Here is a 27,311-nt window from a genome sequence, read left to right on the forward strand (position 1 = left end):
TCCCTGTGGCATGTAACCGTATGTGCTGCATGAGGAGATCATGGTGGTGTCTATGTTGAAGGAAACATCCCTGTGGCATGTAACCGTATGTGCTGCATGAGGAGATCATGGTGGTGTCTATGTTGAAGGAAACATCCCTGTGGCATGTAACCGTATGTGCTGCATGAGGAGATCATGGTGGTGTCTATGTTGAAGGAAACATCCCTGTGGCATGTAACCGTATGTGCTGCATGAGGAGATCATGGGGTGTGTCTATGTTGAAGGAAACATCCCTGTGGCATGTAACCGTATGTGCTGCATGAGGAGATCATGGTGGTGTCTATGTTGAAGGAAACATCCCTGTGGCATGTAACCGTATAAAGCTGCATGAGGAGATCATGGTGGTGTCTATGTTGAAGGAAACATCCCTGTGGCATGTAACCGTATGTGCTGCATGAGGAGATCATGGTGGTGTCTATGTTGAAGGAAACATCCCTGTGGCATGTAACCGTATGTGCTGCATGAGGAGATCATGGTGGTGTCTATGTTGAAGGAAACATCCCTGTGGCATGTAACCGTATGTGCTGCATGAGGAGATCATGGTAGTGTCTATGTTGAAGGAAACATCCCTGTGGCATGTAACCGTATGTGCTGCATGAGGAGATCATGGTGGTGTCTATGTTGAAGGAAACATCCCTGTGGCATGTAACCGTATGTGCTGCATGAGGAGATCATGGTGGTGTCTATGTTGAAGGAAACATCCCTGTGGTATGTAACCGTATGTGCTGCATGAGGAGGTCTTGGTAGTGTCTATGTTGAGATGGATATAAGAAATATAGGCTTAACTTCCCCAGAATGTCCTTGGACAGATATCCAGAGATACGATTGTTGGTGACATCACATGCAGTCTGGAAAGAAAACATGGACTTCAATTTGAAGAGAATTTTATTTTATTTTGGTTTGGGTTTCGTTTTGGGAATCTCAAGGTGTTTGTGACACAGTGGTGTTACATGTTGATGCCGAGTTGAAACAATAGGGTCCCTGGAAATCAGGCCGTAAAGGAATCTGATGTGAAACCAACAACTAACAATTGTATTCTGATTGTAACTAAGTTCACAAAGCACTACACAGGAATTACAATGGCAGTGCAAAATAGTGCAGCAGTACAATCTCATTGGTAGTACAAATACAATGGCCAATGCAATATACAAGCAGCGATTATAATCATGAAGACAGTGATGAGGATATTCACCTCACTGCAACAGTGGTCAACAGTGGTCAACAGTGGTCACAGCTTCCAAAACAGGCATCGGAGGAATCGCCAGGCTGGATCGCCACAGAACTTCTTGTAGTGTAAGATGTATTATGAGATGACCGAGACAAAAGCGTGTCCCTTATATGTAGTGTAACTGTTCTTGACGTTTCCCAGGTATTAACGGGGTAGGTAATGCCGAAACGGCAAACACTCTCGGTCTAAGCATAGCACAAGACTAATATAGTATATCTCACTAAGGGAACGTTAATAATTTACGCATAACGTATGCTTACTTTATAAAGGATTACAGAGTTTGTACATTTTGCATAATCTATGGCATAGAACCGCGATATGATATATTTATCATGTAAATGAAAATGAAATTCATTTCGTATTGGTATGCCCTCATATCTGAAAAATCTTTCAAAATATATCCGATGTTTCAGTGTCCATGGTTATGCCATTCCAAGGGATGACGAGATGACGTTGCAACCCTCTGATATGAACGTTCTCAAATATCTCACAGATTGCGTTACAGATGAAATCACTTTCTGATCTTCAAAACATTGGTAATAGTTTCCGCTGCAGTTATGTTACGAATAGATTCATTGCATGAAGTGTACTTGGCGCCTATACCGTAATACTGAAGTCTGTTATTGATTCATGCTCGCAGCGGATTTGTTGAGACTTAATGTGATCTTTACTCTGGCATATGTGACGCTTGAAGAAACTACAGCGCAGACAGATCATCATTCCTTCATCATAGCTTATTCCCTACCGATATAGCCCGTTTAAGTCGAACGGTCTATACTCCACCTAAGTAAACTTTAGTCATTGCATTTATAAAATGATTTAAATTTCCAGTTGTGTTAGATACAACAGACCAATCTCATTGTGTATACCTGCATTTATGGGCAGGGCATCAGGCCTCGTGTTTACATGTTTCAGCACCACTCCTTGGTATTGACGTGGATCGGGAGTTAATTCATATTTTTCTTTTTCGAAAAGAGTTCTCTAGTTGTCAGAAGGGAATCTTGAACAATAACATTTTGACACTTTTATATGATTGTTTTGATTTACAAAAATATTAAAAATACTACCTTCAGTCAGTGTGACGAGACGTGTTCCGTGTGGGTGGTGAAGCGCTTGTTGACGATCACTAACGAAATACCACTGACAAGTGTATATGACAGCAAACAGTGGCAATAAAACATACCCCCTTCGGCATATACCCGTCTATATACAGTAGGCCCTCCAGGCAGATGGTGAAGATGCTCAAGTACAACACGTTACATGTTTACATTGTACCCTGAGGTGATGTGACTTAATATAAAAAACAACTTTATGTCGCGTCCAAAGCTTGTAAACTCTCTAAAGCTCAGTGTGGGTGACAACAGCTAGATTCATCCAACTATATATTTTAACAGCTTATTGTAGAGGCAACTGAGCAGCATCGTTCAGCCCGTCATGTTGCAAAGCTATGTATTTACATCCATTGATCCTCACATTTAGAGCTAAACGACAGTTGGAACTGTCTGGGTTGTTCCTTCGTCTTACCAAATCCTTTAGCTCTACACTTGGTCGCGACTGAATCACTCCATCAAGGCAGATGTCATCTGACGCGTATACATGTATACACCTGGACAGACGTTAAGCACCCCAAACTACCTTGACCACTAACAGAACTATGTTCAAGTTCAGCTTGTGTAGGATAATACATATGATACTAATGTGGCATTTATGAAATTATTGCAAGTGTACTTGGCGGAATTCGTCTCCCAAACACACGCTGAGGAGCATGTCCAGAAGCAAACCCAGGAATGTCCACCTGCCGGTATTTAATGTGCATGAGTTGCAATGTTCAGTCATTTTCAGGTTGCTAGTCTGTGTAGTCATTCCCTGAACAAGGGAAGACACGTGACGAACAGGTGCCTTTGACTACCCTTTACCAAGGGAAGACACGTGACGAACAGGTGTCTTTGACTACACCTGACCAAGGGAAGATACGTGACGAACAGGTGCCTTTGACTACACCTGACAAAGGGAAGACACGTGACGAACAGGTGCCTTTGTTTTCGCTTGACCAAGGGAAGGCACGTGACGAACAAGTACCTTTGACTTCACAAGACCAAGGGAAGGACACGTGACGAACAGGTGCCTTTGACCCCTTGACCAAGGAAGACACGTGACGAACAGGTGCCTTTGACTTCCCCTGACGAAGTGAAGACACGTGACGAACAGGTGCCTTTGACTTCACTTGACGAAAGGAAGACACGTGACGAACAGGTGCCTTTGACTACACCTGACCACGTGACGAACAGGTGCCTTTGAAGTGAAGCGAAGACACGTGACGAACAGGTGTCTTTGATTTCCCCTGACGAAGTGAAGACACGTGACGAACAGGTACTTTTGACGTCCCCTGCGTCCCCTGCCCAAGGGAGGACACGTGACGAACAGGTGTGCTCGACTTCCCCTGACGAAGTGAAAACGTGTTACTGGCAGGTGTGCCACACATTTGAGCAATGGACACCACCTAACAAAACCATGCAATAGACGTACGGCAGTGATATACCTGTTTTATACCTCCCTTAATAAAGGAAGACATTGATAGACTAAGGACTGATTGGCTGGCTGTCTGCTTAATGTGGTTTTATATGCAGAGAAATTCCCAGTAAAGAGCAACTTTCTATGCCAGTTACATTGCGGCATGCCGGTTGGATGCGAGTTGAAAGCCCAAAGTCTTCATGGTCCGAGGTTTGTAATTCAGATTTTAAAGACCAAGGCGAATAAGGTTTCGATTCCATCATCCTAGATGTTTGACACACATCATGGATGACACAGTGGCATGCGGGATCATAAACCACTAACAGTAAGGCCACTTCTATACCCCGCATGGGCATGCTCTAAACGCATACAACATGATGGACACTACTTCATCAGATAACCCAAGCTGCCTGTGGGGCACTAGAAGGTTACTAGTCACATGACCTATCCCACAGGGTACACATTCACTGCTGGGTGAACAGAGGCAAAACTCACTCGGCTAAGGTAAGACCACAGGCCATCGTGTCTTTGTGAGAATTAAAGATAAAAGAACAAAAATGTTTTTGTGATGACCCTCGATATCATGACGTATTGTACTATGAAGCATTTCGAGTCCGGGGTCATCTAAAAAAACATTTTAAAATACCTTGAACCCCCGCAAAGACACGAGGGCCCGTGGGTGAGACCACATGTGTCACCTGGCACATAAAAAGGATGTAACAAACACATATTCTCCGTTGCGATATATTACGTAACATTTAGAAAATAGTACAAATAATACAAAATGTCTGCATAACCTCAGAACAGCGAACATCTTCAACAGGTTTGGGTGAGGGTAACTCTATCGCTTGTTATTACATTCGGGAACCAGGAACGACCAGTTACACACTGAGTACCTGGTGTCGTAGGCCAATCCCGGGGACACGTGAAGGAGGTTAGAATGCCGTTGCTGCACATGTAGAAGATGGTGCAGTTGGCGCTGAGGCCGGAGTACGTCCAGGAACCGTCAATGCAGGTCTGCTGCAGTGCTGAAGCGGGAAACACGGTTGAGGGTAATACAGATGTGCATAACTGATACCCATATTAGCCCGTCCGTCGGGATTCAAATAAGAATGCAAAAGAAACCCAGAAAAACGTATATAGGGTAACTCAGCCCACACACACACACACACACACACACACACACACACACACACACACACACACACACACACACACACACACACACACACACACACACACACACACACACACACAAAACACACAAAAACACACACACACAAAAAAACACACACACACACAAAAAACACACACACATATATACATTGAGAGAGTTTTATCGAGACAATGGATAGCCGAAGCGCCATAAAATATCATATACAGGTGTAGTGGTTAATGCAATATTACAATGGGCAATGATAGCATCAACATGATGCTAAATATGGAAACGTCAATATCAATACATCTATGTTTAAATTCAGTTAAAAACCGCTGCACATTGGCGACACGCTGATCCATCCACACCTGTCCAAAACCAGAAGTAAACAGTAATTTTTTCACTTTTATTCCCCAACACACACAGACGCACACACACGCACACACACATACACTGTGAAGTTTAGACAAACCTTGTTCAGCCATAACTGACGTCGGAGATGTCGGTGATGTTCGAGATGCTGGTGAAGTTGGAGATGTTGGTGAAGTTGGTGATGTTGGTGAAGTTGGAGATGTTGGTGAAGTTGGAGATGTCGGGGATGTTGGTGAAGTCGGAGATGTTGGAGATGTAGGTGATGTTGGAGATGTCGGTGATGTTGGAGATGTAGGTGATGTTGGAGATGTCGGTGATGTTGGAGATGTTGGTGAAGTTGGAGATGTTGGTGAGGTTGGAGATGTAGGTGATGTAGGTGATGTCGGGGAAGTTGGGGATGTTGGAGATGTCGGTGATGTTGGAGATGTTGGTGAGGTTGGAGATGTAGGTGATGTTGGAGATGTTGGTGAAGTTGGAGATGTTGGTGATGTTGGAGATGTCGGTGATGTTGGAGATGTTGGTGATGTTGGAGATGTCGGTGATGTTGGAGATGTTGGTGATGTTGGAGATGTCGGTGATGTTGGAGATGTTGGTGATATGTCGGTTGGAGATGTTGGTGATGTTGGAGATGTCGGTGATGTTGGAGATGTTGGTGAAGTTGGAGATGTAGGTGATGTCGGTGATGTTGGGGATGTTGGAGATGTCGGTGATGTTGGACTCGTGACGAGGGAACAGTTGAGAATGTCTTTCATTTGTGATATTAGAGGAAAACTGACACCCCCATTACAGAAGGATCCATCGAAGTCATCAAAGCTGTAAGACCAGACCATGGCGCCGCCATAGCCGTTGTCCAGCACGTACTGAAGCTATAGAGGAACAGTTGCAAGTAATCAAATATAGGTATGGTAAGCACAACACATGTTACAATCAGTGTAAGCTCAGTGTGTGTTTAAAAGTTCTTCATTACCTTTTCGCGGAAACTCTGACTGTCGTCGTAGCCTACCCACTGAGTGAGGCCGTCTTTGGACCCGTAGGCGTAAGGCACCTTCATGTCGGCCATCCTGACACTCGTCCAGCCTTCCCTCTCGATCAGCTGACAAATCTGAAGTAGGATGCAGAAAGTTATCACCATTTGGAGCTCTTCCAAAACTAGGGATCCTGTGTTCGTCAGTTGACCCTTGTCTCGAAACAAAGTTGGCCAGGTCAAAAGAAAACGGGGGTTGAGTTCCGCGTGCTTACCTCAAAGTACCCAAGGAAGCCGCTGGACCTGGTGTATGCTCCGGGTGTTCCCGCCCCAGAGAAAGGCGCCCCGATGTTGGTATTGGAAGGGTTCGAGAGGGTGAACGAACGGCCGTATGAAGCCAGACCCAGGATCAGCTTCTGAGGGTCCGCGCCGCCTGCTCGCCAGTACTTCATGGCCCAGTCCTGGAGACAAACATCAGCCAGGTATGTAACATTGAAACATGAGGGGTGTAGTACTGACACATGCTGAGAGGTATACATATCAGAATAATTGAACATATAGTTCCTTGGTGTCCATGATTACTACTTTATGCAAGCTTCATTATGTCTTGTCTTAAGAGGGTGAACTGTGATGCCTTCGTTGGTGTTTGGCTGAATGTGATGATTTCTAACGTGAGAGAGTATAAGGTTGTGTACTTACCACACTGAACTGGGCATTAGGGGACACGTCCCCTGTCTGGGGATAGAGAGGGCTGTGGTGGCCAACCACTCGGGGATTGTTCCATGTACCCGAGAGGTCATATGTCATCACATTGATCAGGTCCACAAGGCTGGAAGAAAAAAGCATTCAGGATACAGTACTCTGCACAGGGGCGTGTCACGCTTAGAAACAGCGTTAGAAAGACATATAGGTATATAGACCCTACCCTAGTACTATATAAAAGGAAAGGGATGTAACGATGGAACCACCCCCTCCTCAATCAAAGTTAGATTTCACCACGTAAACTATTTTTAAGGCCCCGTCGAGGCCTATGGCCATCTATGGCCATCTATGGCCGACAAGTGAGTATAATAACCGATGGTTTTGGAGAAAATGCCTCCTTACTGTCGAGGAAATGATTTGTAGATGTTGCAATAAGTTTTTAGACCCGTGGAATGCCGCTGCCGATCGAATCTAGCCCTACATAGGTGCTGTCAATGTGGCTGGAATTAATTAACGAATTTAAAAGGTGAGTTTTCGCTGTCTTGGGTGATCCATGATTTTGTCTTGGAATTGCGGAGGTAGCTGTTTTCGGTGAGTCGTGGCGTATAACTTTTGAAATAATGATCCGATTGTGACCATTTATAGCTCATTTTGTAGGGAAATCAGGGGGTGGTTCCGTCGTTACATCCCTTTCCTTTTATATAGTAGTTGAGCTGATTTGAGTTGGGCTTTACGTCACATCGGCATTATTCCAACCATGTAGTGACGAGCTTTATATATAGTACTGGGGTAGGGTTATAGTACTAGGGTAGGGTCTATATACTTATATGAATTTCTAACGCTGTTTCTTAGCGTGACACGCCCCTGTGGTACTCTGAAGGTACGGTGGTAGCAAGGAAATCAACACTGGGAGTGAGAGTCCTAACGAATTCACTGAAAGACGGAAAGGATGGTGGAGGAGACTCACCCAGGCCCAGTATAGCTGACCTACTAGAGACAACAGGGACAGTATAGCTGACCTACTAGAGACAGCAGGGACAGTGCCGCTGACCTACTAGAGACAACAGGGACAGTATAGCTGACCTACTAGAGACAGCAGGGACAGTGCCGCTGACCTACTAGAGACAACAGGGACAGTATAGCTGACCTACTAGAGACAGCAGGGACAGTGCAGCTTACCTACTAGAGACAGCAGGGACAGTATAGCTGACCTACTAGAGACAGCAGGGACAGTGCCGCTTAGCTACTAGAGACAGCAGGGACAGTATAGCTGACCTACTAGAGACAGCAGGGACAGTGCCGCTGACCTACTAGAGACAGCAGGGACAGTATAGCTGACCTACTAGAGACAGCAGGGACAGTGCCGCTGAGCTACTAGAGACAACAGGGACAGTATAGCTGACCTACTAGAGACAGCAGGGACAGTGCCGCTGACCTACTAGAGACAGCAGGGACAGTGCCGCTGACCTACTAGAGACAGCAGGGACAGTGCCGCTGACCTACTAGAGACAGCAGGGACAGTATAGCTGACCTACTAGAGACAGCAGGGACAGTGCCGCTGACCTACTAGAGACAGCAGGGACAGTATAGCTGACCTACTAGAGACAGCAGGGACAGTGCCGCTGAGCTACTAGAGACAGCAGGGACAGTATAGCTGACCTACTAGAGACAGCAGGGACAGTGCCGCTGAGCTACTAGAGACAGCAGGGACAGTATAGCTGACCTACTAGAGACAGCAGGGACAGTGCAGCTGACCTACTAGAGACAGCAGGGACAGTATAGCTGACCTACTAGAGACAGCAGGGACAGTGCCGCTGAGCTACTAGAGACAACAGGGACAGTATAGCTGACCTACTAGAGACAGCAGGGACAGTGCCGCTGAGCTACTAGAGACAACAGGGACAGTATAGCTGACCTACTAGAGACAGCAGGGACAGTGCCGCTGAGCTACTAGAGACAGCAGGGACAGTATAGCTGACCTACTAGAGACAGCAGGGACAGTGCAGCTGACCTACTAGAGACAGCAGGGACAGTATAGCTGACCTACTAGAGACAGCAGGGACAGTGCAGCTGAGCTACTAGAGAGACAGGGACAGGGACAGCAGGGACAGCAGCTGAGCTACTAGAGACAGCAGGGACAGTGCAGCTGAGCTACTAGAGACAGCAGGGACAGTGCAGCTGAGCTACTAGAGACAGCAGGGACAGTGCAGCTGAGCTACTAGAGACAGCAGGGACAGTGCAGCTGAGCTACTAGAGACAACAGGGACAGTGCAGCTGAGCTACTAGAGACAGCAGGGACAGTGCAGCTGAGCTACTAGAGACAGCAGGGACAGTGCAGCTGAGCTACTAGAGACAGCAGGGACAGTGCAGCTGAGCTACTAGAGACAGCAGGGACAGTGCAGCTGAGCTACTAGAGACAGCAGGGACAGTGCAGCTGACCTACTAGAGACAACAGGGACAGTGCAGCTGAGCTACTAGAGACAACAGGGACAGTGCAGCTGAGCTACTAGAGACAGGTGCCACTGAGCTACTAGAGACAGCAGGGACAGTGCCACTGAGCTACTAGAGACAGCAGGGACAGTGCAGCTGACCTACTAGAGACAGCAGGGACAGTGCAGCTGAGCTACTAGAGACAACAGGGACTGAGTGAGACAACAGGGACTGAGCTAGCTACTAGAGACAACAGGGACAGTGCCGCTGAGCTACTAGAGACAGCAGGGACAGTGCCGCTGAGCTACTAGAGACAGCAGGGACAGTGCAGCTGAGCTACTAGAGACAGCAGGGACAGTGCAGCTGACCTACTAGAGACAGCAGGGACAGTGCAGCTGAGCTACTAGAGACAACAGGGACAGTGCAGCTGAGCTACTAGAGACAACAGGGACAGTGCAGCTGAGCTACTAGAGACAACAGGGACAGTGCAGCTGAGCTACTAGAGACAGCAGGGACAGTGCCGCTGAGCTACTAGAGACAGCAGGGACAGTGCCGCTGAGCTACTAGAGACAGCAGGGACAGTGCAGCTGAGCTACTAGAGACAGCAGGGACAGTGCAGCTGAGCTACTAGAGACAGCAGGGACAGTGCAGCTGAGCTACTAGAGACAGCAGGGACAGTGCAGCTGAGCTACTAGAGACAGCAGGGACAGTGCAGCTGAGCTACTAGAGACAGCAGGGACAGTGCCGCTGAGCTACTAGAGACAGCAGGGACAGTGCCGCTGAGCTACTAGAGAGGGACAGCAGCTGGACAGAGACAGCAGGGACAGTGACGCTGAGCTACTAGAGACAGCAGGGACAGTGCAGCTGAGCGACTAGAGACATCAGGGACAGTGCAGCTGAGCTACTAGAGACATCAGGGACCGTGCAGCTGAGCTACTAGAGACAGCAGGGACAGTGCAGCTGAGCTACTAGGGACATCAGGGACAGTGCAGCTGACCTACTAAAGATGGCGGGGACCTGGAACTGGACGGCGGGGATGTTGTAGCTGACTTACCCAGATACGGTGGGGATGTTGTAGGAACCATCGATGTTGTACTTGCCGGCTGAGACAGCGATGATTAATAGCAGTGTGTTGAGGCCTGCAGTTAGAACCTCTCCGTCTATCTTACTCCTCATTATCTGCCAATATAAATACAGCTGATTAATTATGTGCTTAAATTATATTTTTTTTCGATTGTATTTTAACAACACGCTTTCCACCAATGCTTCTACTAATGCTTCTACTTCACGACTATCCCCACAGGTCACCAACAAAGGGATAGATTGTGTAGAGGACAATACTTCCACACAGCTGTAGATGCTCGGTGACTACCCGCATCATCTATAGGTGGCGTGATCATGTCGACCAGTTTGGAAGACATGGACTACATTCATGACAGAATGAACAGACCAAAACATGATGTGTACCACGACTGTGTAAAGAAACTGAATGCTTTATGTTGTACATTTTGGATTTGCATGTTGATTTGAAGACTTAAAAAGATTCTCAGGGGATCTGTCAGGCATGTTAAACAAAATGGCGTAAGCTTAGTAGATAATGTACTGCAATCAGCGGATGGTGATTACGGCTAGCTGTCCATCGCTATTGGCATCACACTTTAGGTAGCGGCAGCACCAGTGGTGTGTTCCATATGCCAGACATGTCGTCTAGCACGCAGCTGACCAGATCAACAGCACTGGGCCCAATGTCAGATGGATTTAGGTGACGGATTCATGCTAAAGAAGACCAGGTATTCAATACCTTACCACATCACTTCACACTATGATGCACTGTGGATATCCCACCAAAGACATGGCAGTCAGACACATCAATTGATGACCGGGGTGTGGATGATGAACCACACACGAGGCAATATACCACCCACCTGACGATGTTCCACCCACCTGGCGATGTACCACCCACCTGACGAGGTTCCACCCATCTGGCGATGTACCAATCACATGGCAATGTACCACTCACCTGACGATGTACCACTCACCTGACGATGTACCACTCACCTGACGATGTACCACTCACCTGACAATGTACCACTCACCTGACGATGTACCACTCACCTGACGATGTACCACACAACTGACGATGTACCACTCACCTGACGATGTACCACTCACCTGACGATGTACCACTCACCTGACGATGTACCACACACCTGACGATGTACCACTCACCTGACGATGTACCACTCACCTGACGATGTACCACTCACCTGACGATGTACCACTCACCTGACGATGTACCACTCACCTGACGATGTACCACTCACCTGACGATGTACCACCTACCTGACGATGTACCACCCACCTGACGATGTACCACCCACCTGACGATGTACCACCTACCTGACGATGTACCACCTACCTGACGATGTACCACACAACTGACGATGTACCACTCACCTGGCGATGTACCACCCACTGACGATGTACCACCTACCTGGCGATGTACCACTCACCTGACGATGTACCACCCACCTGGCGATGTACCACCCACCTGACGATGTACCACACAACTGACGATGTACCACTCACCTGGCGATGTACCACCTACCTGACGATGTACCACTCACCTGACGATGTTCCACCCACCTGGCGATGTACCACCCACCTGACGATGTACCACTCACCTGACGATGTACCACTCACCTGACGATGTACCACTCACCTGACGATGTACCACACACCTGACGATGTACCACTCACCTGACGATGTACCACTCACCTGACGATGTACCACACAACTGACGATGTACCACACAACTGACGATGTACCACACACCTGACGATGTACCACTCACCTGACGATGTACCACTCACCTGACGATGTACCACTCACCTGACGATGTACCACACAACTGACGATGTACCACTCACCTGCATCAGTGTTGTAAACCGAGCAGACAACCCGGAGTCAACTGGAAACTCCCAGTCTATGTCAATGCCGTCAAATCCATGTTGCCTGGAGAAGGTGATGGCACTGTCGGCGAATGTGCGGATGTTGTTATCGCTAGTGACGACGGCATTAAACTGCCACGACACGCCGAAACCTCCAATAGCTAGGATGATTTTTACGTCCGGGTTAGCTGCCTTTAAGCTCACAATCTCGCCGTACAGCGCTGAAGAAAAGAAATCATCCACTCAATGACACTGTGATATACAAACATTCTCCTGTGTCTATGTCAGCCCATCCACAAACACAGACCACTACGTGCGGTATGCAAACATTCCACTAGCTGCCCCGTCCTACCCCCTGCACCACCAGAGCTGTCCCGTCCTACCCCCTCCACCACCAGAACTGTCCCGTCCTACCCCCTCCACCACCAGAACTGTCCCGTCCTACCCCCTCCACGACCAGAGCTGCCCCGTCCTACCCCCTCCACAGCACCAGAACTGTCCCGTCCTGTCCCCCTCCACGACCAGAGCTGCCCCGTCCTACCCACCACACCACCAGAGCTGCCCCGTCCTACCCCCTCCACCACCAGAACTGTCCCGTCCTACCCCCTCCACCACCAGAACTGTCCCGTCCTACCCCCTCCACCACCAGAACTGTCCCGTCCTACCCCCCCTGCACCACCAGAACTGTCCCGTCCTGCCCCCTTCCACCACCAGAACTGTCCCGTCCTGCCCCTCCACCACAACACCAGAGCTGCCCCGTCCTACCCCTCCACCACCAGAGCTGCCCCGTCCTACCCACCACCACCAGAGCTGCCCCGTCCTACCCCTCCACCTCCAGAGCTGTCCCGTCCTACTCACCACACCGCCAGAGCTGCCCCGTCCCATCCCTCCACCACCAGAGCTGTCCCGTCCTACCCCCTCCACCACCAGAGCTGTCCCGTCCTGCCCCTGCACCACCAGAGCTGCTCCCAACCTACTTATGTCATTCCATTCGTGTGTGATGACGTTGAAGGTGGTGGTGTCGATCCTGGCGAAGGCGTAGATGATGTGGGTGCATAGCGTCGGGTCGATGTCAGAGGGGTTGAACTTGGCGTTCCCAGTACGGTACTGAGCCCAACTGGTGAAGTAGCAGAGTCGCTTCAGATTACAGGTTCCTGTAACAGGGAAAAACAAGATCTTCTAACATGATGTGAGGTGAGGTGAGGTGATGTGAGGTGAGGTGAGGTGAGGTGAGGTGATGTGAGGTGAGGTGAGGTGAGGTGAGGTGAGGTGAGGTGAGGTGAAATTGGGTTTTAACGTCGTGCTTGAGAATATTTCGCTCATATGACGACGTGCATGCGTGTGTATGTGTATGTGCGGCTGCTTGTACTAGCCCAGACTGAAGCTGGTTTTATAGTGCTAGCCCACTGAGATACCATGCCGCAGTGAAGCACGAATACCCCACTCAGACACATTATACTCACTCCGAGCCGACCAGTCCTTGTTGTACCCATTAATGCCGAGCGCCAGGCAGGGACCAACAAGTACCATATTTTAACGTCTTTTGGTATGACGCGGTCGGAGATCGAACCCGCGACCTTCCGCTCTCCGGGCGGACGCTCTAACCACTACACCACGGAGGTGGGTCTATTACATGATGTAAGTCAGTTGTGTAAGATATTACATGTTGCCGCATTCTGCATTCGGTATAAAGTCAATACAATGTACTTCACTATGATATGTGTGTGTGACAATATTACCTGAAAAGAGTTCTATAAATAGCATCACGACACAGGTTTGGTACTATGATTGTCAAATTTCAAGTAGAAGAATAAGATGCACTGATATGTTAAACATTGGTCGGAAGAGGTTGCATTCCGTTTACGGAAGCGCTGAAGGGACCTCATAAAATAAAAATTATCTTGAGCGCACAAGTTAATATCTTGAGCGCTCAAGTTAGTTATCTTGAGCGCACAAGTTAGTATCTTGAGCGCACAAGTTAACATCTTGAGTGCACAAGTTAATATCTTGAGCGCCTGAGTAATATCTTGAGCGCACAAGTTAATATCTTGAGCGCTCAAGTTAATATCTTGAGCGCACAAGTTAATATCTTGAGCGCACAAGTTAGTTATCTTGAGCGCACAAGTTAGTATCTTGAGCGCACAAGTTAGTATCTTGTGCGCACAAGTTAATATCTTGAGCGCTCAACTCCGTGTTTAGCATCTAATGGCATTAATGGAACGCACATTTGCTTGACTGCTGGCTAAAATGTACAAACTTATATCCTTTTGGAAGATTTCAAACGATGCAAAGTCGGAGTTAACAATAGGTGTTTATGATGAGACTATGTAAAAGTATGCAAATGTATCATGAACATTGATAATGTTTATCATGTAAACGTTCATCGTCTTTATGCTTGTCAATACTATTCTTTGTATCTGATTTTACCACTTTTTGCTTTATTACATAAAGCAGGCCTAGGTATGTGTAATGTCATAATAAGAATTAAAACATAAACATGAGTAGGAGTTTATTGCAGGGATGAATAGTGGTTTTACTTGCTTCTTATATTGATACATAGAATTATGAACACTTGGATAACTTGTTTTGCTACGGCTTTATTATGTATATATAGTATTACATGACCATGAAAATGTAAACATTGAGTGTTATACTTTAATTATCTTAATTATAAAACTAATGTCTGATGTATTGGAAGTAAAGTCGACCACTTTCAGGGAACTATAGTCTGTAGTCTTGGTTTGCATGTATCAGTAATGTTTCCTAACGTGGGTACAATGGCAGTTTAACTCTGTACAATATCATTTTAAAACCCGCCTGATTTATTTGATCCATTAGTATGTGCACGTATAGCATATATACCGACTTTATTTCTTACTAAAATACCGTGTTACCCGTTTCACTTCTTCCGTATCAATCCCTTTTTGTATACGTATGTGTGTTGTAGTTTATTTAACATGTTTTAACAACACAGGAAGTTGAAGAATAAAGACGTCGATGAAGACAAGTGTCCTGAGCGAAATTCAACACCATTCGGGTCCAACAACGACCGTACAGTATCCTGTTTCACAATTAAACCGCATTGAATACATTTTTGATGCATCAACGATAACCATGTCTTTGTTCAGATCGTCGAAGTCGTCCGCAATAAAGTATGCAACATCAGCGCGGCGGTGGGGTAGCCTCGTGGTTACAGCGTCCGCTCGTCACGCCTGGGTTCGATTCCCCAAGCTGGGTACAACGTGTGCAGCCCATTTCTCGTGTTCCCCACCGTGATATTGCTGGAATATTGCTAAAAGCGGTGTAAACCGTATTCACTCACTCACTGTAACATCAGCAAATCTGGTATCTGGTACGAGAGAGGGACATACACCTCAGAATACGCTTCAAGTGGCGTACTATACTATACCCTGAGTTTTGACAAGAAGATGTGTTACGTGTTTGTATTGGAACCCAAAGACTGAAATAAGCATGAATCAGTTCGCGTTTCCGCTCCTCCTTGCTTCCACATGAACTGCTTATGAAGCAGTGTATCTCAATATATACTAAGTTGAGCGCTCAACATACTAACGTGTGCGCTCAAGATACTAACTTGTGCACTCAAGATAACTAACTTGTGCGCTCAAGATATTAACTTGTGCGCTCAAGATACTAACTTGTGCGCTCAAGATACTAACTTGTGCGCTCAATATACTAACTTGTGCGCTCAAGATAAATTATATTTCATGAGGTCCCTTCAGCGCTTCCATTACATTCCGTTTAATGAAGATAGTCACTATATATACACGTACCTGCTGTTAGTGACAGCGTGGCCCACAACGTCAGGACAACTTTGTACAACATCCTGTAGGTGGCTGAAACACGGTGAATCAACACTATGTGGGATTCTGTATACGGCGTAAGGAAATAACGCATGACAGTGGCTGGATCATAAAGTATCGGGAAAAACAAGGTATACACTCGGAACTTAATTTGTTCTTGACAAAAGTAAATATTAACCGATACGAAACCTTCCTAGGGTGACAACAGTGGTCTACACATTGAAAACACAAGGTCCGAAACACAACTGTGATACATGTAAGAAATACATCATCGACAAAACATTTCATGTATGCATCAGTTTAACAAGAATCAGGCTATAACGTCTGTTGCCCGGCAACCACGCTGAGTACAGTGAAATGTCGGAAATCTGCTCACGATCACAACCAGTCCAAACAACATTTCACTTCCCTAACGAATACTTCCCATCAAAAGTTTAGACTCACTTTAAGCACTCACTATATGTTATGTATATATGTATAGTTACATCGAAGATGAATTTCTCCACTAACTTGGGGGGAACCAACTGCAAACCTTGTGCAGATGAATTGCACGAGGATCATGCTTGAAATTGCTGTAAAGCATGTGAAAATATCGTGCATGTGAACAGCTGCGTTTTGGTGTAAAGTTGTCAATTTTCACTGACTTTCATCATTTAATGAACTCATGACAATAATCTTTTCAGTGTTACAAGTTTGTTTTACAATACATATTAAGTTCATGTGTAAACAGTACCTTTAAACAGTATGGAATATTTTGCAAAATCTAGTTTAGAACAGTTGACTGAGGAAAGTGGCTACAGTTACACTAGTGAGTCTAAACTTTTGACGGATAGTATATTTTAACTCATACCGACTAAACATGCACAAACAGATATACTTTAAGGACAACGACGTCTTGTTTATTGAACAGAACGACTGTAGATTCGTAAACCGTTCTGACGGTATTTCCGCTACGAATCTACACCGAGACGTCGCTCTACTCAATAATCAAGAAGTTGTTGTCCATAAAGTCGTTACTTCGTCCATGCTTCGTTACTGACTCACCAACTTGTAGAGTGCCGATTAAACAATTCCTGGTGTCAATGGACGATGCAGCACTCAGAGTCGCAGCAGTCGTAGGTATGAAGTTGCTCATTTCATTTTGCTTATATACCCGTATATACTCATCTACCCGAGGCATACGCCCTTATCTCTTGCAGGGTACATTGCTGGTCCACTTCTCCCCCGGGGCAGTTGGTCATCCGCCGGGCCCACCCCGGGGATGTTAGACTGACCACACACGGCACTTAACGTGCTTGGTATCGACCTGCGATCTGTGTGTTGTTACGTGTTACATCGTGTATATAATACCCCGGCTCGTCACAAACAATGTAGACAGGAGATAACACATCAGTGATGTCTGACAACAATGACAGACACATGTCCCACCTTATCACTTACATCAATGTGTAATGGTTACCACAGTTCATAATGTTAATAGATTCGTTTTATCTTTCACTCTCACCTGCAGTTTCAGTTGACTGACGTCAAAGTGATTGCTCGTGATTCCCAACTATTCTAGATATCACTAGTATGGCAGTGTTCTATGTATCTCTGTAGTTTACATATCACTAGTATGGCAGTGTTCTATGTATCTCTGTAGTTTACATATCACTAGTATGGCAGTGTTCTATGTATCTCTGTAGTTTACATATCACTAGTATGGCAGTGTTCTATGTATCTCTGTAGTTTACATATCACTAGTATGGCAGTGTTCTATGTATCTCTGTAGTTTACATATCACTAGTATGGCAGTGTTCTATGTATCTCTGTAGTTTACATATCACTAGTATGGCAGTGTTCTATGTATCTCTGTAGTTTACATATCACTAGTATGGCAGTGTTCTGGCAGTGTTCTATGTATCTCTGTAGTTTACATATCACTAGTATGGCAGTGTTCTATGTACCTCTGTAGTTTACATATCACTAGTATGGCAGTGTTCTATGTACGTATCTCTGTAGTTTACATATCACTAGTATGGCAGTGTTCTATGTACCTCTGTAGTTTACATATCACTAGTATGGCAGTGTTCTATGTATCTCTAGTAGTTTACATATCACTAGTATGGCAGTGTTCTATGTATCTCTGTAGTTTACATATCACTAGTATGGCAGTGTTCTATGTATCTCTGTAGTTTACATATCACTAGTATGGCAGTGTTCTATGTATCTCTGTAGTTTACATATCACTAGTATGGCAGTGTTCTATGTATCTCTGTAGTTTACATATCACTAGTATGGCAGTGTTCTATGTATCTCTGTAGTTTACATATCACTAGTATGGCAGTGTTCTATGTATCTCTGTAGTTTACATATCACTAGTGTGGCAGTGTTCTATGTATCTCTGTAGTTTACATATCACTAGTATGGCAGTGTTCTATGTATCTCTGTAGTTTACATATCACTAGTATGGCAGTGTTCTATGTATCTCTGTAGTTTACATATCACTAGTATGGCAGTGTTCTATGTATCTCTGTAGTTTACATATCACTAGTATGGCAGTGTTCTATGTATCTCTGTAGTTTACATATTTGTATATGTAATGTTGTAAAGAAATACTTTCATTATTAATTTTATACTGTGATTTTCTGAAAATGATAAACTTACATAGCTTATTTACTTAGTTCCTGGTTGAGTTCCTTTAATTCAACTTTAGTATAATTTAACTGCCTTTTGGGTAGAGATAGATAGATAGATATTCTTTATTTTCTCCAGTGAATGAAGATACAATATGATATGAATCAGATATATTTACATGCAGATCAGAAACAGGGGAATACAACTAGTTACATACAGTTTACTAAGAAATGTTTCCAGTGGTTTACAGTTGTACCTACATTGGTGATACATTCAAGCCATACATTATCATCAAGGGATAGACAATATTCCGTTGGAAGTCCTCCGAGTAAGAAACATAGAGTCAATTCTTCATCATTGTTCCAAAGGCTTGTCAGCTCGCAGTACATAAAAACATGTTTGACAATATCGTAGGCAAATGTGCCACATATACTGAGTCTCTTTTGATTGAATACGTACTGATTTGCACCAAGTTTGCAAAACAGTGAAGTAGATCAGATCGACATTTGCCATAGTCTATGTATATTCTGGTCTCGTCCTGAGTAATAGTATCTATGTTGATTTTCCCTTGACGTTAACTCTTTACATATATAGACATTTCCAGCATCATGAATTGTTTTCGTAACATTTTGATTTACTAGGAAAGCTGGCAGACACAATGTATGTATTTAGCTAATCTGTCAGGTCGTATTTATATGTTCATAGTAGCATAGGGTAGATAGGGGATTTTGTACTTTTAGCTTCTCTTTCATAACATGAGTCAAGTAAGAATTCACTAAGTTTATAGTTTAAGACATTCTTGAATTCAAAGATTAAATCACTTCTATATAATTTGCCAAGGAACATAAGACAACGTTTTTCTCGTGCGACAACTGCCGAAGAACATTTGGAAAGTCCCTAGATGTTTTACAGAAGAATGATTGTGCTCTTTCAAGTATTTAATACTCTTTAGATGTTAGTCTACAACATAGTTCACAAGCAAACAGGGCACATGGTAACTCTGTTCCGAGACTCCACAGGCAGACATGGTATTTAGATCACCAAAGTACAAACCATTGTACAGCGATTTGTGTTGACTAACATTCTAAGTTTATCACATGGTTTTGGAGACAGCACAAAAGTTAAAGATGCAGTGGTTTCCAAGCCAGCATACACAACAAGATCTTTTTCTGTTACAATCTTCTCCCCAATGTAAAATGATGGACATGTATGTTTTGGGTATTACCAAACAATAAGAATACACTTATATTATGTCGGCATTATATTTGAGATGCCATTTACAGGATTACTCAAACACACATTTAGTGCACACTGTAGGCCATCTATGGCTCCATTTATAGTTGTGTCATCTGCTAATAACATACCTGGCACATCACCCCATGGAAGACTTAAACCGTGTTGTACTGTTTCCAGTGCGTATAATAGGTCATTAATATACAATGAAAACAGCCAAGCTGACAAAATACAGCCTTGGTCAACACCTTGTTTAACAGGAAAGGAAGAAGATGCAACTCTCCCTATTTCAACACAAGCCTGCATTGAATTATATTTAATATGTAAGATACGCCGCAGTTTACCATTTGTAACAAAGTGATGGAATTTATATAATAATCCATTGAGCCATACTCTACCAAAAGCCTGTTCGTTGTCTAGAAAGACACAATACACTGGTGAGTTTCTTTCCCTGTAATAATCTCTACTTTCTAACAGTGTTAATGCAGCTGTTTCTGCACCAGCACCTTTACGGAATCCAAATTGATACTTGTGCGGGAAAGATTTACTGAGATTTAACTCCAATTTTCTATTCTTTCTAAGATGATTCTTCGAATAATTTGCTGAAAATGGAGTTACAGTTATTCCCCGGTAATTTGAAGGATCGCATGTGCTTTCACCTTTACCTTTGTGCATGCGGAGTATAGTACCAACATTAAAACCACAAGGTAGATATTCATGATGAACAAGTCGCCGAATAGTGCATAATATATCATCAAACGTAAAAGGACATTGACAAAGACAAGGTTATTTAGATAGTCAGTAAAATCTGATTCAAACTTAACATCTGTACATGGTAGAGAGGGGTGTCACACATATACCTCCTTGATACGTTTGTATATTTTGGTAGTACTCTTGCATACCTAGTTCAGACGCCTCAACATTCTTTTGAATTTAAGATGATCCTCATGTTTCTGTCTTTTATTTCTCTATCATTCCATCAGAAGGCTGCTTCTCCACTGTCTTAGATAGGGAGTTGTACGTGCTACCCGTATTTGGCTCACCACCAAAATCACGGGCTTCTACACCTGTGACGTATGACAATTTGAATTCACATTCAATTGTCATCCGTTAGCCATCACACATGCATGGCTGACACAACATCTTACTAATGTTGTATAATTCACAGGTGAGCACCCTCTCTATATTCTTTCTCTATTTCATAGTGCTAAATATCTAATTATTATCAACTAAGTACCTTGAGTTAGTAAACATATTGTTACCGACCGCGCATAAAGTAAACATATCTATCGCCTATCACTTACTAACTTCAGCACTAGCACGTAAGACAGTGTGTGGAAGTATAATTACAAATTATGATCTATTTTATAAACCTTGTATTATCAACACAAACTGTGTATAGGTTTAGTAATATTATGATTCATCACCAGTATGTGACGTCATCATGTAAACAATCACTATTATTCAATTGTTTTCATAAATATAACGTATGCCACTGCTATGCTATTAGCAGTTGAGTAATTAATATGACAATTTGAATTCACATTCAATTGTCATCCGTCAGCCGTCACACATGCATGGCGGACACAACATCTTACTAATGTTGTATCATTCACAGGCAATAATCGAGATGTTTTACACAAACGAGGATCTCCGTCCGTTATTGTGTCTGCTTGGCAAGACTAAGGCCTGAACCCGTGACATTTCTTTGACTGACGATGTCGTTTTCTGAAAATACGTTTTGCTTCTTTATATGCAATGTAGTAACTATTCTCTTTATCATGGATTTTACCATTCGATTTATTGCGACATTTTCTCATTGTCTCATTCAACGTTTCTAAAATAGTTTTCAGTTTCATACCGATACAATGAGAGATCTACTTGATTGGCTCTCCGCCAATTTAGGTGTATACCACCAGTATAGCTGTATGTAGGAGTTTCACTACGAAACACCGTGAGGATAGCAAAGTGGTCGGATACAGCATAGCTTAAGTTATTGTCAAAAGCATAACCCAGTACCCTATTTCTCAGATCACAGTCTATGCAGACGTAGTCAATCAAACGTCTTCGTGTTTTACACTTGCTGGAATAAGTACAAACATTACTATCATCTAGAGGTATAACGGATACAAGGTTTCGTTCTGTTAAACCCTCATTTAGATACATAGCTCTACGCTTTGAGTCAACACAGTATCTTTTTTCAGCACAGCATTAAAATCGCCAACTAATATTGTCTCTGCTTCTTGAGAGATCATATAGATCAAAGGTATTTACAGTTCTTCACAATTCCCCAGAATCAAGCAGATTTGTGGGCCGACGTCGGGTACCAATGATAATGGTTGTATTCCCGTTAATAGTCACTGTAGCGCCAATGATGTTGTCACTTTCTGATACGTAGAGGAACAACTGTTTAATGTTTTTCGGAGAAACAGAGCAACACCACCTGCTCCTCTCTGTGGCGAATGGTCAGTTCTACACTTATAGTATACGCTAACAGAGTCATGTAGATAGGGCATTGTTGATATTTCAGACTTATTCATAATTTCAATGTTCGTTAATGAATAGAGCATCACAGACATCGAGCTTTGTTTTGAGATGGTGCAAACATATATTAACACCCCGTACATTCCACGTAATTACACTGAAGGTTGCCATGACAATATACACTCTCTCAAAAAAGAAACGCAACCCCTGTTTTTTTTGGTAATGTTTATATCAATTTTAACTGGTTATTACATTTGTATTTTTAAAGATAATGCCATGAAATTTGACATGGTGAACCTTAGGTCAGCACGGTATAAGGTAACAGTTAATGCAGGTCAGTATCGAACTCTCAATTTACGCTAGGGGGGCGTTGTCTTCAGTATCTCGTTGTAGAGCCACGAGCTCTAATCACAGCAGTGCACCTCCTCGGAACAGAACGAATCAGACGGCGGATGTTTTCCTGGGGGATTGCTCTCCACTCTTCCTGGAGTGCTGCGGCCAGTTCAACCAGTGTGCGGTTGTGGTGTACGTGCACGAACACGACGATCCAGCTGGTCCCACAGATGTTCGATAGGATTGATGTCTGGCGATCTGGAGGGGCCACGGCATCACGTTGACGTTTGAATTCTGTAGGAATGCCACTGTTGCACGAGCTGTATGAGGGCGGGCATTGTCATGTTGAAACAACTCCCTCTGTTGGGCGATTATCGGCAGAAGATGTGGCTGTAAGACGTCATCAATGTACCGTTGTGCCGTCAAATTGCCACGAATGATGACCAAGTCTGACCGTTGGTTGTAAGACATGGCTCCCCATACCATGATGCTTCCTCCTCCAAATCTGTCGACCTGTCGAACGCAGTTCGGTGCAAAACGTTCATTTGCTCGTCTATAGACACGTTGTCTACCGTCACGTCGTTGAAGAAGAAAACGAGACTCGTCACTAAACCAGACTCTTCTCCAGTTTCTTAGGGTCCATCTCCTTACGTTAGTACACCACCTGAGACGTTGGCGTCGATGTTGGCGTTTCAAGACGGGCCCAACAACTGGTCTTCTTGCACGTAAATTTGCCTCATGTAAACGGTTCCTGATGGTTTGGGCCGATACTCTCCTCAAACCTGGCACCTGTGTTGCAGTGATGGTGGGTGTGGCATGCCGATTACGTAGGTGGCTGAGCCGAATAAAGCGATCCTGAGCCGGTGTGGTGATCCTAGGTCTACCGCTCCTGGGACGATCTTCAATTGCATGGAACTGTGTGTAACGATTCCAAAGTCGTGAGATTGTTGTTTTGTGTACGTTTAGATGACGGGCAACTGTTCCAAAGCTTTCCCCGGCCTCAATGCGACCAATGGCAATATTTCGATTTGCTGTACTCAAACGGGGCATTTTCGAACTTGATTTGCAGAGCAAATTATGAGAGAAAAATTACAAACTACGCGTGCTTTTAAAACCCTCTACATGAACTGTGTTTTTTACGATTTGCACGTGCAACAGGCTTTTAGCATTTTGTACATGACAATTTCGCACTTTCTCAAATAACACGGATACAACGGTCATCATGTGTGAAAATGGTTCCGTTTGGGAGCTTATACTGATCAGATGGGAACGTATTAACAGTATTTTAAAGAAAATTCTAATTTACATTCACCATCTTTATTCTAGAAATGATGTCAGATATTTAGATAGGGGTTGCGTTTCTTTTTTGAGAGAGTGTACACAAACACACACCACGCCCTACTTGTTTGCTCCAATGTCTTGGCTTTTCAGAAATGTCGTCATTTTAACAATCGCTGTTTGGAATCCAGTCGCTGTAGTTTACGTTTTCTGGCCAGAAGCACTCGTCGTCATATATAATATCCGCACATCGTCTTGACACTGTTGGTGTATATTGGATTACGTCCCCTTCCCAATGTTTCATCAGCCGTGTATTGGAGGTCTTAACGCCACGTTCTTTGGCATATTCACTCATGGCGTCCTTAACGACTTCGTAAGGTTCATCAGCACGAACATAATTATTTACTTAGTTCTTGGTTGAGTTGTCTTTAATTCAACTTTAGTATCTTTTAACTGCCTTTGGGTAGACTGACTGAGTTTGGTTTTACGCCGCTTTTAGCAATATTCCAGCAATATCACGGCGGGGAACACCAGAAATGGGCTTAACACATTGTGCCCATGTGGGGAATCGAACCCGGGTCTTCGGCGTGACGAGCCAACGCTTTAACCACTAGGCTACCCCACCGCCCCCTTTGGGTAGATGTGGGGTAGGATGGTATAGCTTGGGTCATTCCTTTTCCAGACGGATTACTCCTGATTAGCCTTGTGTAAAATACTTCTGTTCAGCACTTTACAAGTACCGTCGGTAGGTTCCGAGAACACAACAAACTGAAACCCTGCACACCACTCAAGCCACTGTAGTTTTACTTACAGGTTAGCTTAATATGTATTATTATATATTTGTATACAGCACCTAATGACTTACAGTGCCGTGATGTTCTAATGTTATCTGAATAATCAGTACGGGTATAACCAAACTATGATTTAACCAGAACAGTAAGTGTACAGACCATTTAAATCACATAAACACCAGCTCGTCATCTTTTCACTGTCCTATGTCTGTCTGAGAATGAGAGAGTAAGTATATTCTTTTCATCATATATGTTTGTTTATATCTATGTTGGTTATGTATCTCTTGACATTCACATGTATGTTGCGGGCAGTATACAGCGTGCTGCCCAGTTTCTATTAGTACTTATATTTGTATATATATTTGTAGTTAGATGCACTTGGTGCCACCAGTCCACGCCCCAGTATAATCCACGAGGTATGGTTCTTCTATCTCTCTGTGTTTATGAAATTAGTCCTGATGCATATTACACTCTTCAAAAAAAGAAAAAAAAAGAAACGCATATGTGATTTTGAGAATATTGGACTCATGTAGCAAAAACAATACAAACATACTATTTCTTTCCAAAAAGTCGCCTTCGTGTGATTGTAAACAGTTTCAGCGTCAAAACGCGGCAAATGTAAACTTACTTTTCCCCTTGTTTTGGTGTGGAAACACTAAAACCTTGAATTTGAAATCGACCCCCGTGCATACTGGATATTTTATGCATGTATGTTATTTTATATTTTAGCTCAGGTCACCAATCAGGTGAAGTTAAGCAACGGCGAGCGCGGCTGTCCTTGGGTGGCTGACCGTGTTTGGCAGCTTGACTCCTGATAGTTTCTAGGACTTCAGTCCTGTCCCACAACGAAGCACATGTGATCTCACCTTAGGCAAGTGAGTTTGTTCAAAATTGCCTCTGTTCACCCAGCAGATAATGGGTACCCGGTGGGATAAATCATGTGACTATAACCCTATAACCCTATAACACGTTAACAGCTTGGCTTATCCGGGATAATAATAATCCGATTGTTTGGGAGCTTCGAGAATGCAATGTGCATGGAGAAATGCGCATGGTAAATGGACTATTATTATTATAATTATTATTAGATAATAGGTGACTGCGACACAGCTGGTGTAGCCTGGCTAAGTATGGATCAAAGTGTATGTCTAGTTCACCACTGATGGCTTGGTTGGTTGTTTAACGCCGCACTCAGCAATATTCCAGCTATATGCCGGCGGTCTGTAAATAATCGAGTCTGGACCGGACACTCCAGTGATTGACATCATGAGCGTCGAACAGCGCAAGTGGGATACGATGGCATGTTTCAACCAGGCCAGGGGGCATGAAGCATGGATTGCTGAAGACCAATTCTAACCCGGATCTTCACGGATCTCACTGATGTGAGAACACATTCAACATGCCTCGGCTACAACTGTACTGTTATTTAACCGGTGAGCGAGACGTCGACATCGAATCTACCGTTATAGTTAGGTGCACATAGTGTCTTGCTCGGAGAGCGGAAGGTTTGATGTGTAGCCGGTCGTGTCTGGATAGGTTATTAAGGTCAACACTGCCGTATGGTATCCTAGTAGGACAGCGCTACACGTAACAGATAGTACACACACGTACTCACGCACGTACGCATGCACATCTGGTATAAGAGGTGAAATTGGGTTTTAACGTCGTGCTTGAGAACATTTCGCTTATATGACGACGTGCATGCGTATGTATGTGTATGTACGGCTGCTTGTACTAGCCCAGATTTAAGCTGGTTTTATAGTGCTAGCCTACTGAGATACCATGCCACAGTGAAGCATGAATACCCCACTCAGACACATTATACTGATTCCGAGCCGACCAGCCCTTGTTGTACCCATTAATGCCGAGCGCCAGACAGGGACCAACAAGTACCATATTTTAACGTCTTTTGGTATGACGCGGCCGGGGATCGAACCCGCGACCTTCCGCTCTCCGGGCGGACGCTCTAACCACTACACCACGGAGGCGGTCCATCTGGTACAAGAAGGTGTGGTTGGAATTCCACCGGAGACTTCCCGTCCATTGACGAAACTTTGGGGAATTTCATAGCCAAGTTTCGTAATCGGAGCAAAGCAGACATTCGAACCTACGACCGAGGCCGAGGACTGCTGCAGAGTGAATGAGTGACATATTTATCAAACAAATGATGTTATATCTAAATAACAGATTCTTGTCGAATGACCAGTTCATTGTTTGTTCAAGTAAAGCAAAAGTGCTTGATGTAGTTTCAAACATTGATGCCTCTGGCCTGCTCAGAAAGGGCCACCAATTATGTGACTTAGGTGAAGGTGTGGTGATGTAGGTGTAGGTCTTGTGAGAAACATGCAAGAAGAAAATATGATAAACTCACGGCAAAAGCCATAATCATACTTCATGTAAA

At 44.3% G+C, this 27,311-nt stretch overlaps 1 protein-coding gene across 1 annotated transcript in view; it reads right to left on the minus strand.

The window, feature by feature from the left end:
• Positions 1–17,493, minus strand: part of LOC124264049 (oviduct-specific glycoprotein-like) — a 38,542-nt gene extending 21,049 nt beyond the window's left edge. Inside the window, exons 1-10 of the mRNA XM_046698766.1 lie at positions 17,220–17,493; positions 16,146–16,208; positions 13,332–13,508; positions 12,334–12,575; positions 10,457–10,581; positions 6,970–7,099; positions 6,546–6,731; positions 6,274–6,408; positions 5,407–6,172; positions 4,600–4,806 (exon numbers count right to left, since the gene is read on the minus strand). Coding sequence (XP_046554722.1) covers positions 4,600–4,806; positions 5,407–6,172; positions 6,274–6,408; positions 6,546–6,731; positions 6,970–7,099; positions 10,457–10,581; positions 12,334–12,575; positions 13,332–13,508; positions 16,146–16,208; positions 17,220–17,355 — 2,167 coding nt within the window. The 5' untranslated portion in view covers positions 17,356–17,493. The remainder of the gene's footprint in view (positions 1–4,599; positions 4,807–5,406; positions 6,173–6,273; positions 6,409–6,545; positions 6,732–6,969; positions 7,100–10,456; positions 10,582–12,333; positions 12,576–13,331; positions 13,509–16,145; positions 16,209–17,219) is intronic.
• Positions 17,494–27,311: the final 9,818 nt, after the last annotated feature.

This window comes from Haliotis rubra, unplaced genomic scaffold (assembly GCF_003918875.1).
Source record: "Haliotis rubra isolate DU_JTF1 unplaced genomic scaffold, ASM391887v1 Scf905, whole genome shotgun sequence".
Taxonomy (NCBI): domain Eukaryota; kingdom Metazoa; phylum Mollusca; class Gastropoda; order Lepetellida; family Haliotidae; genus Haliotis; species Haliotis rubra.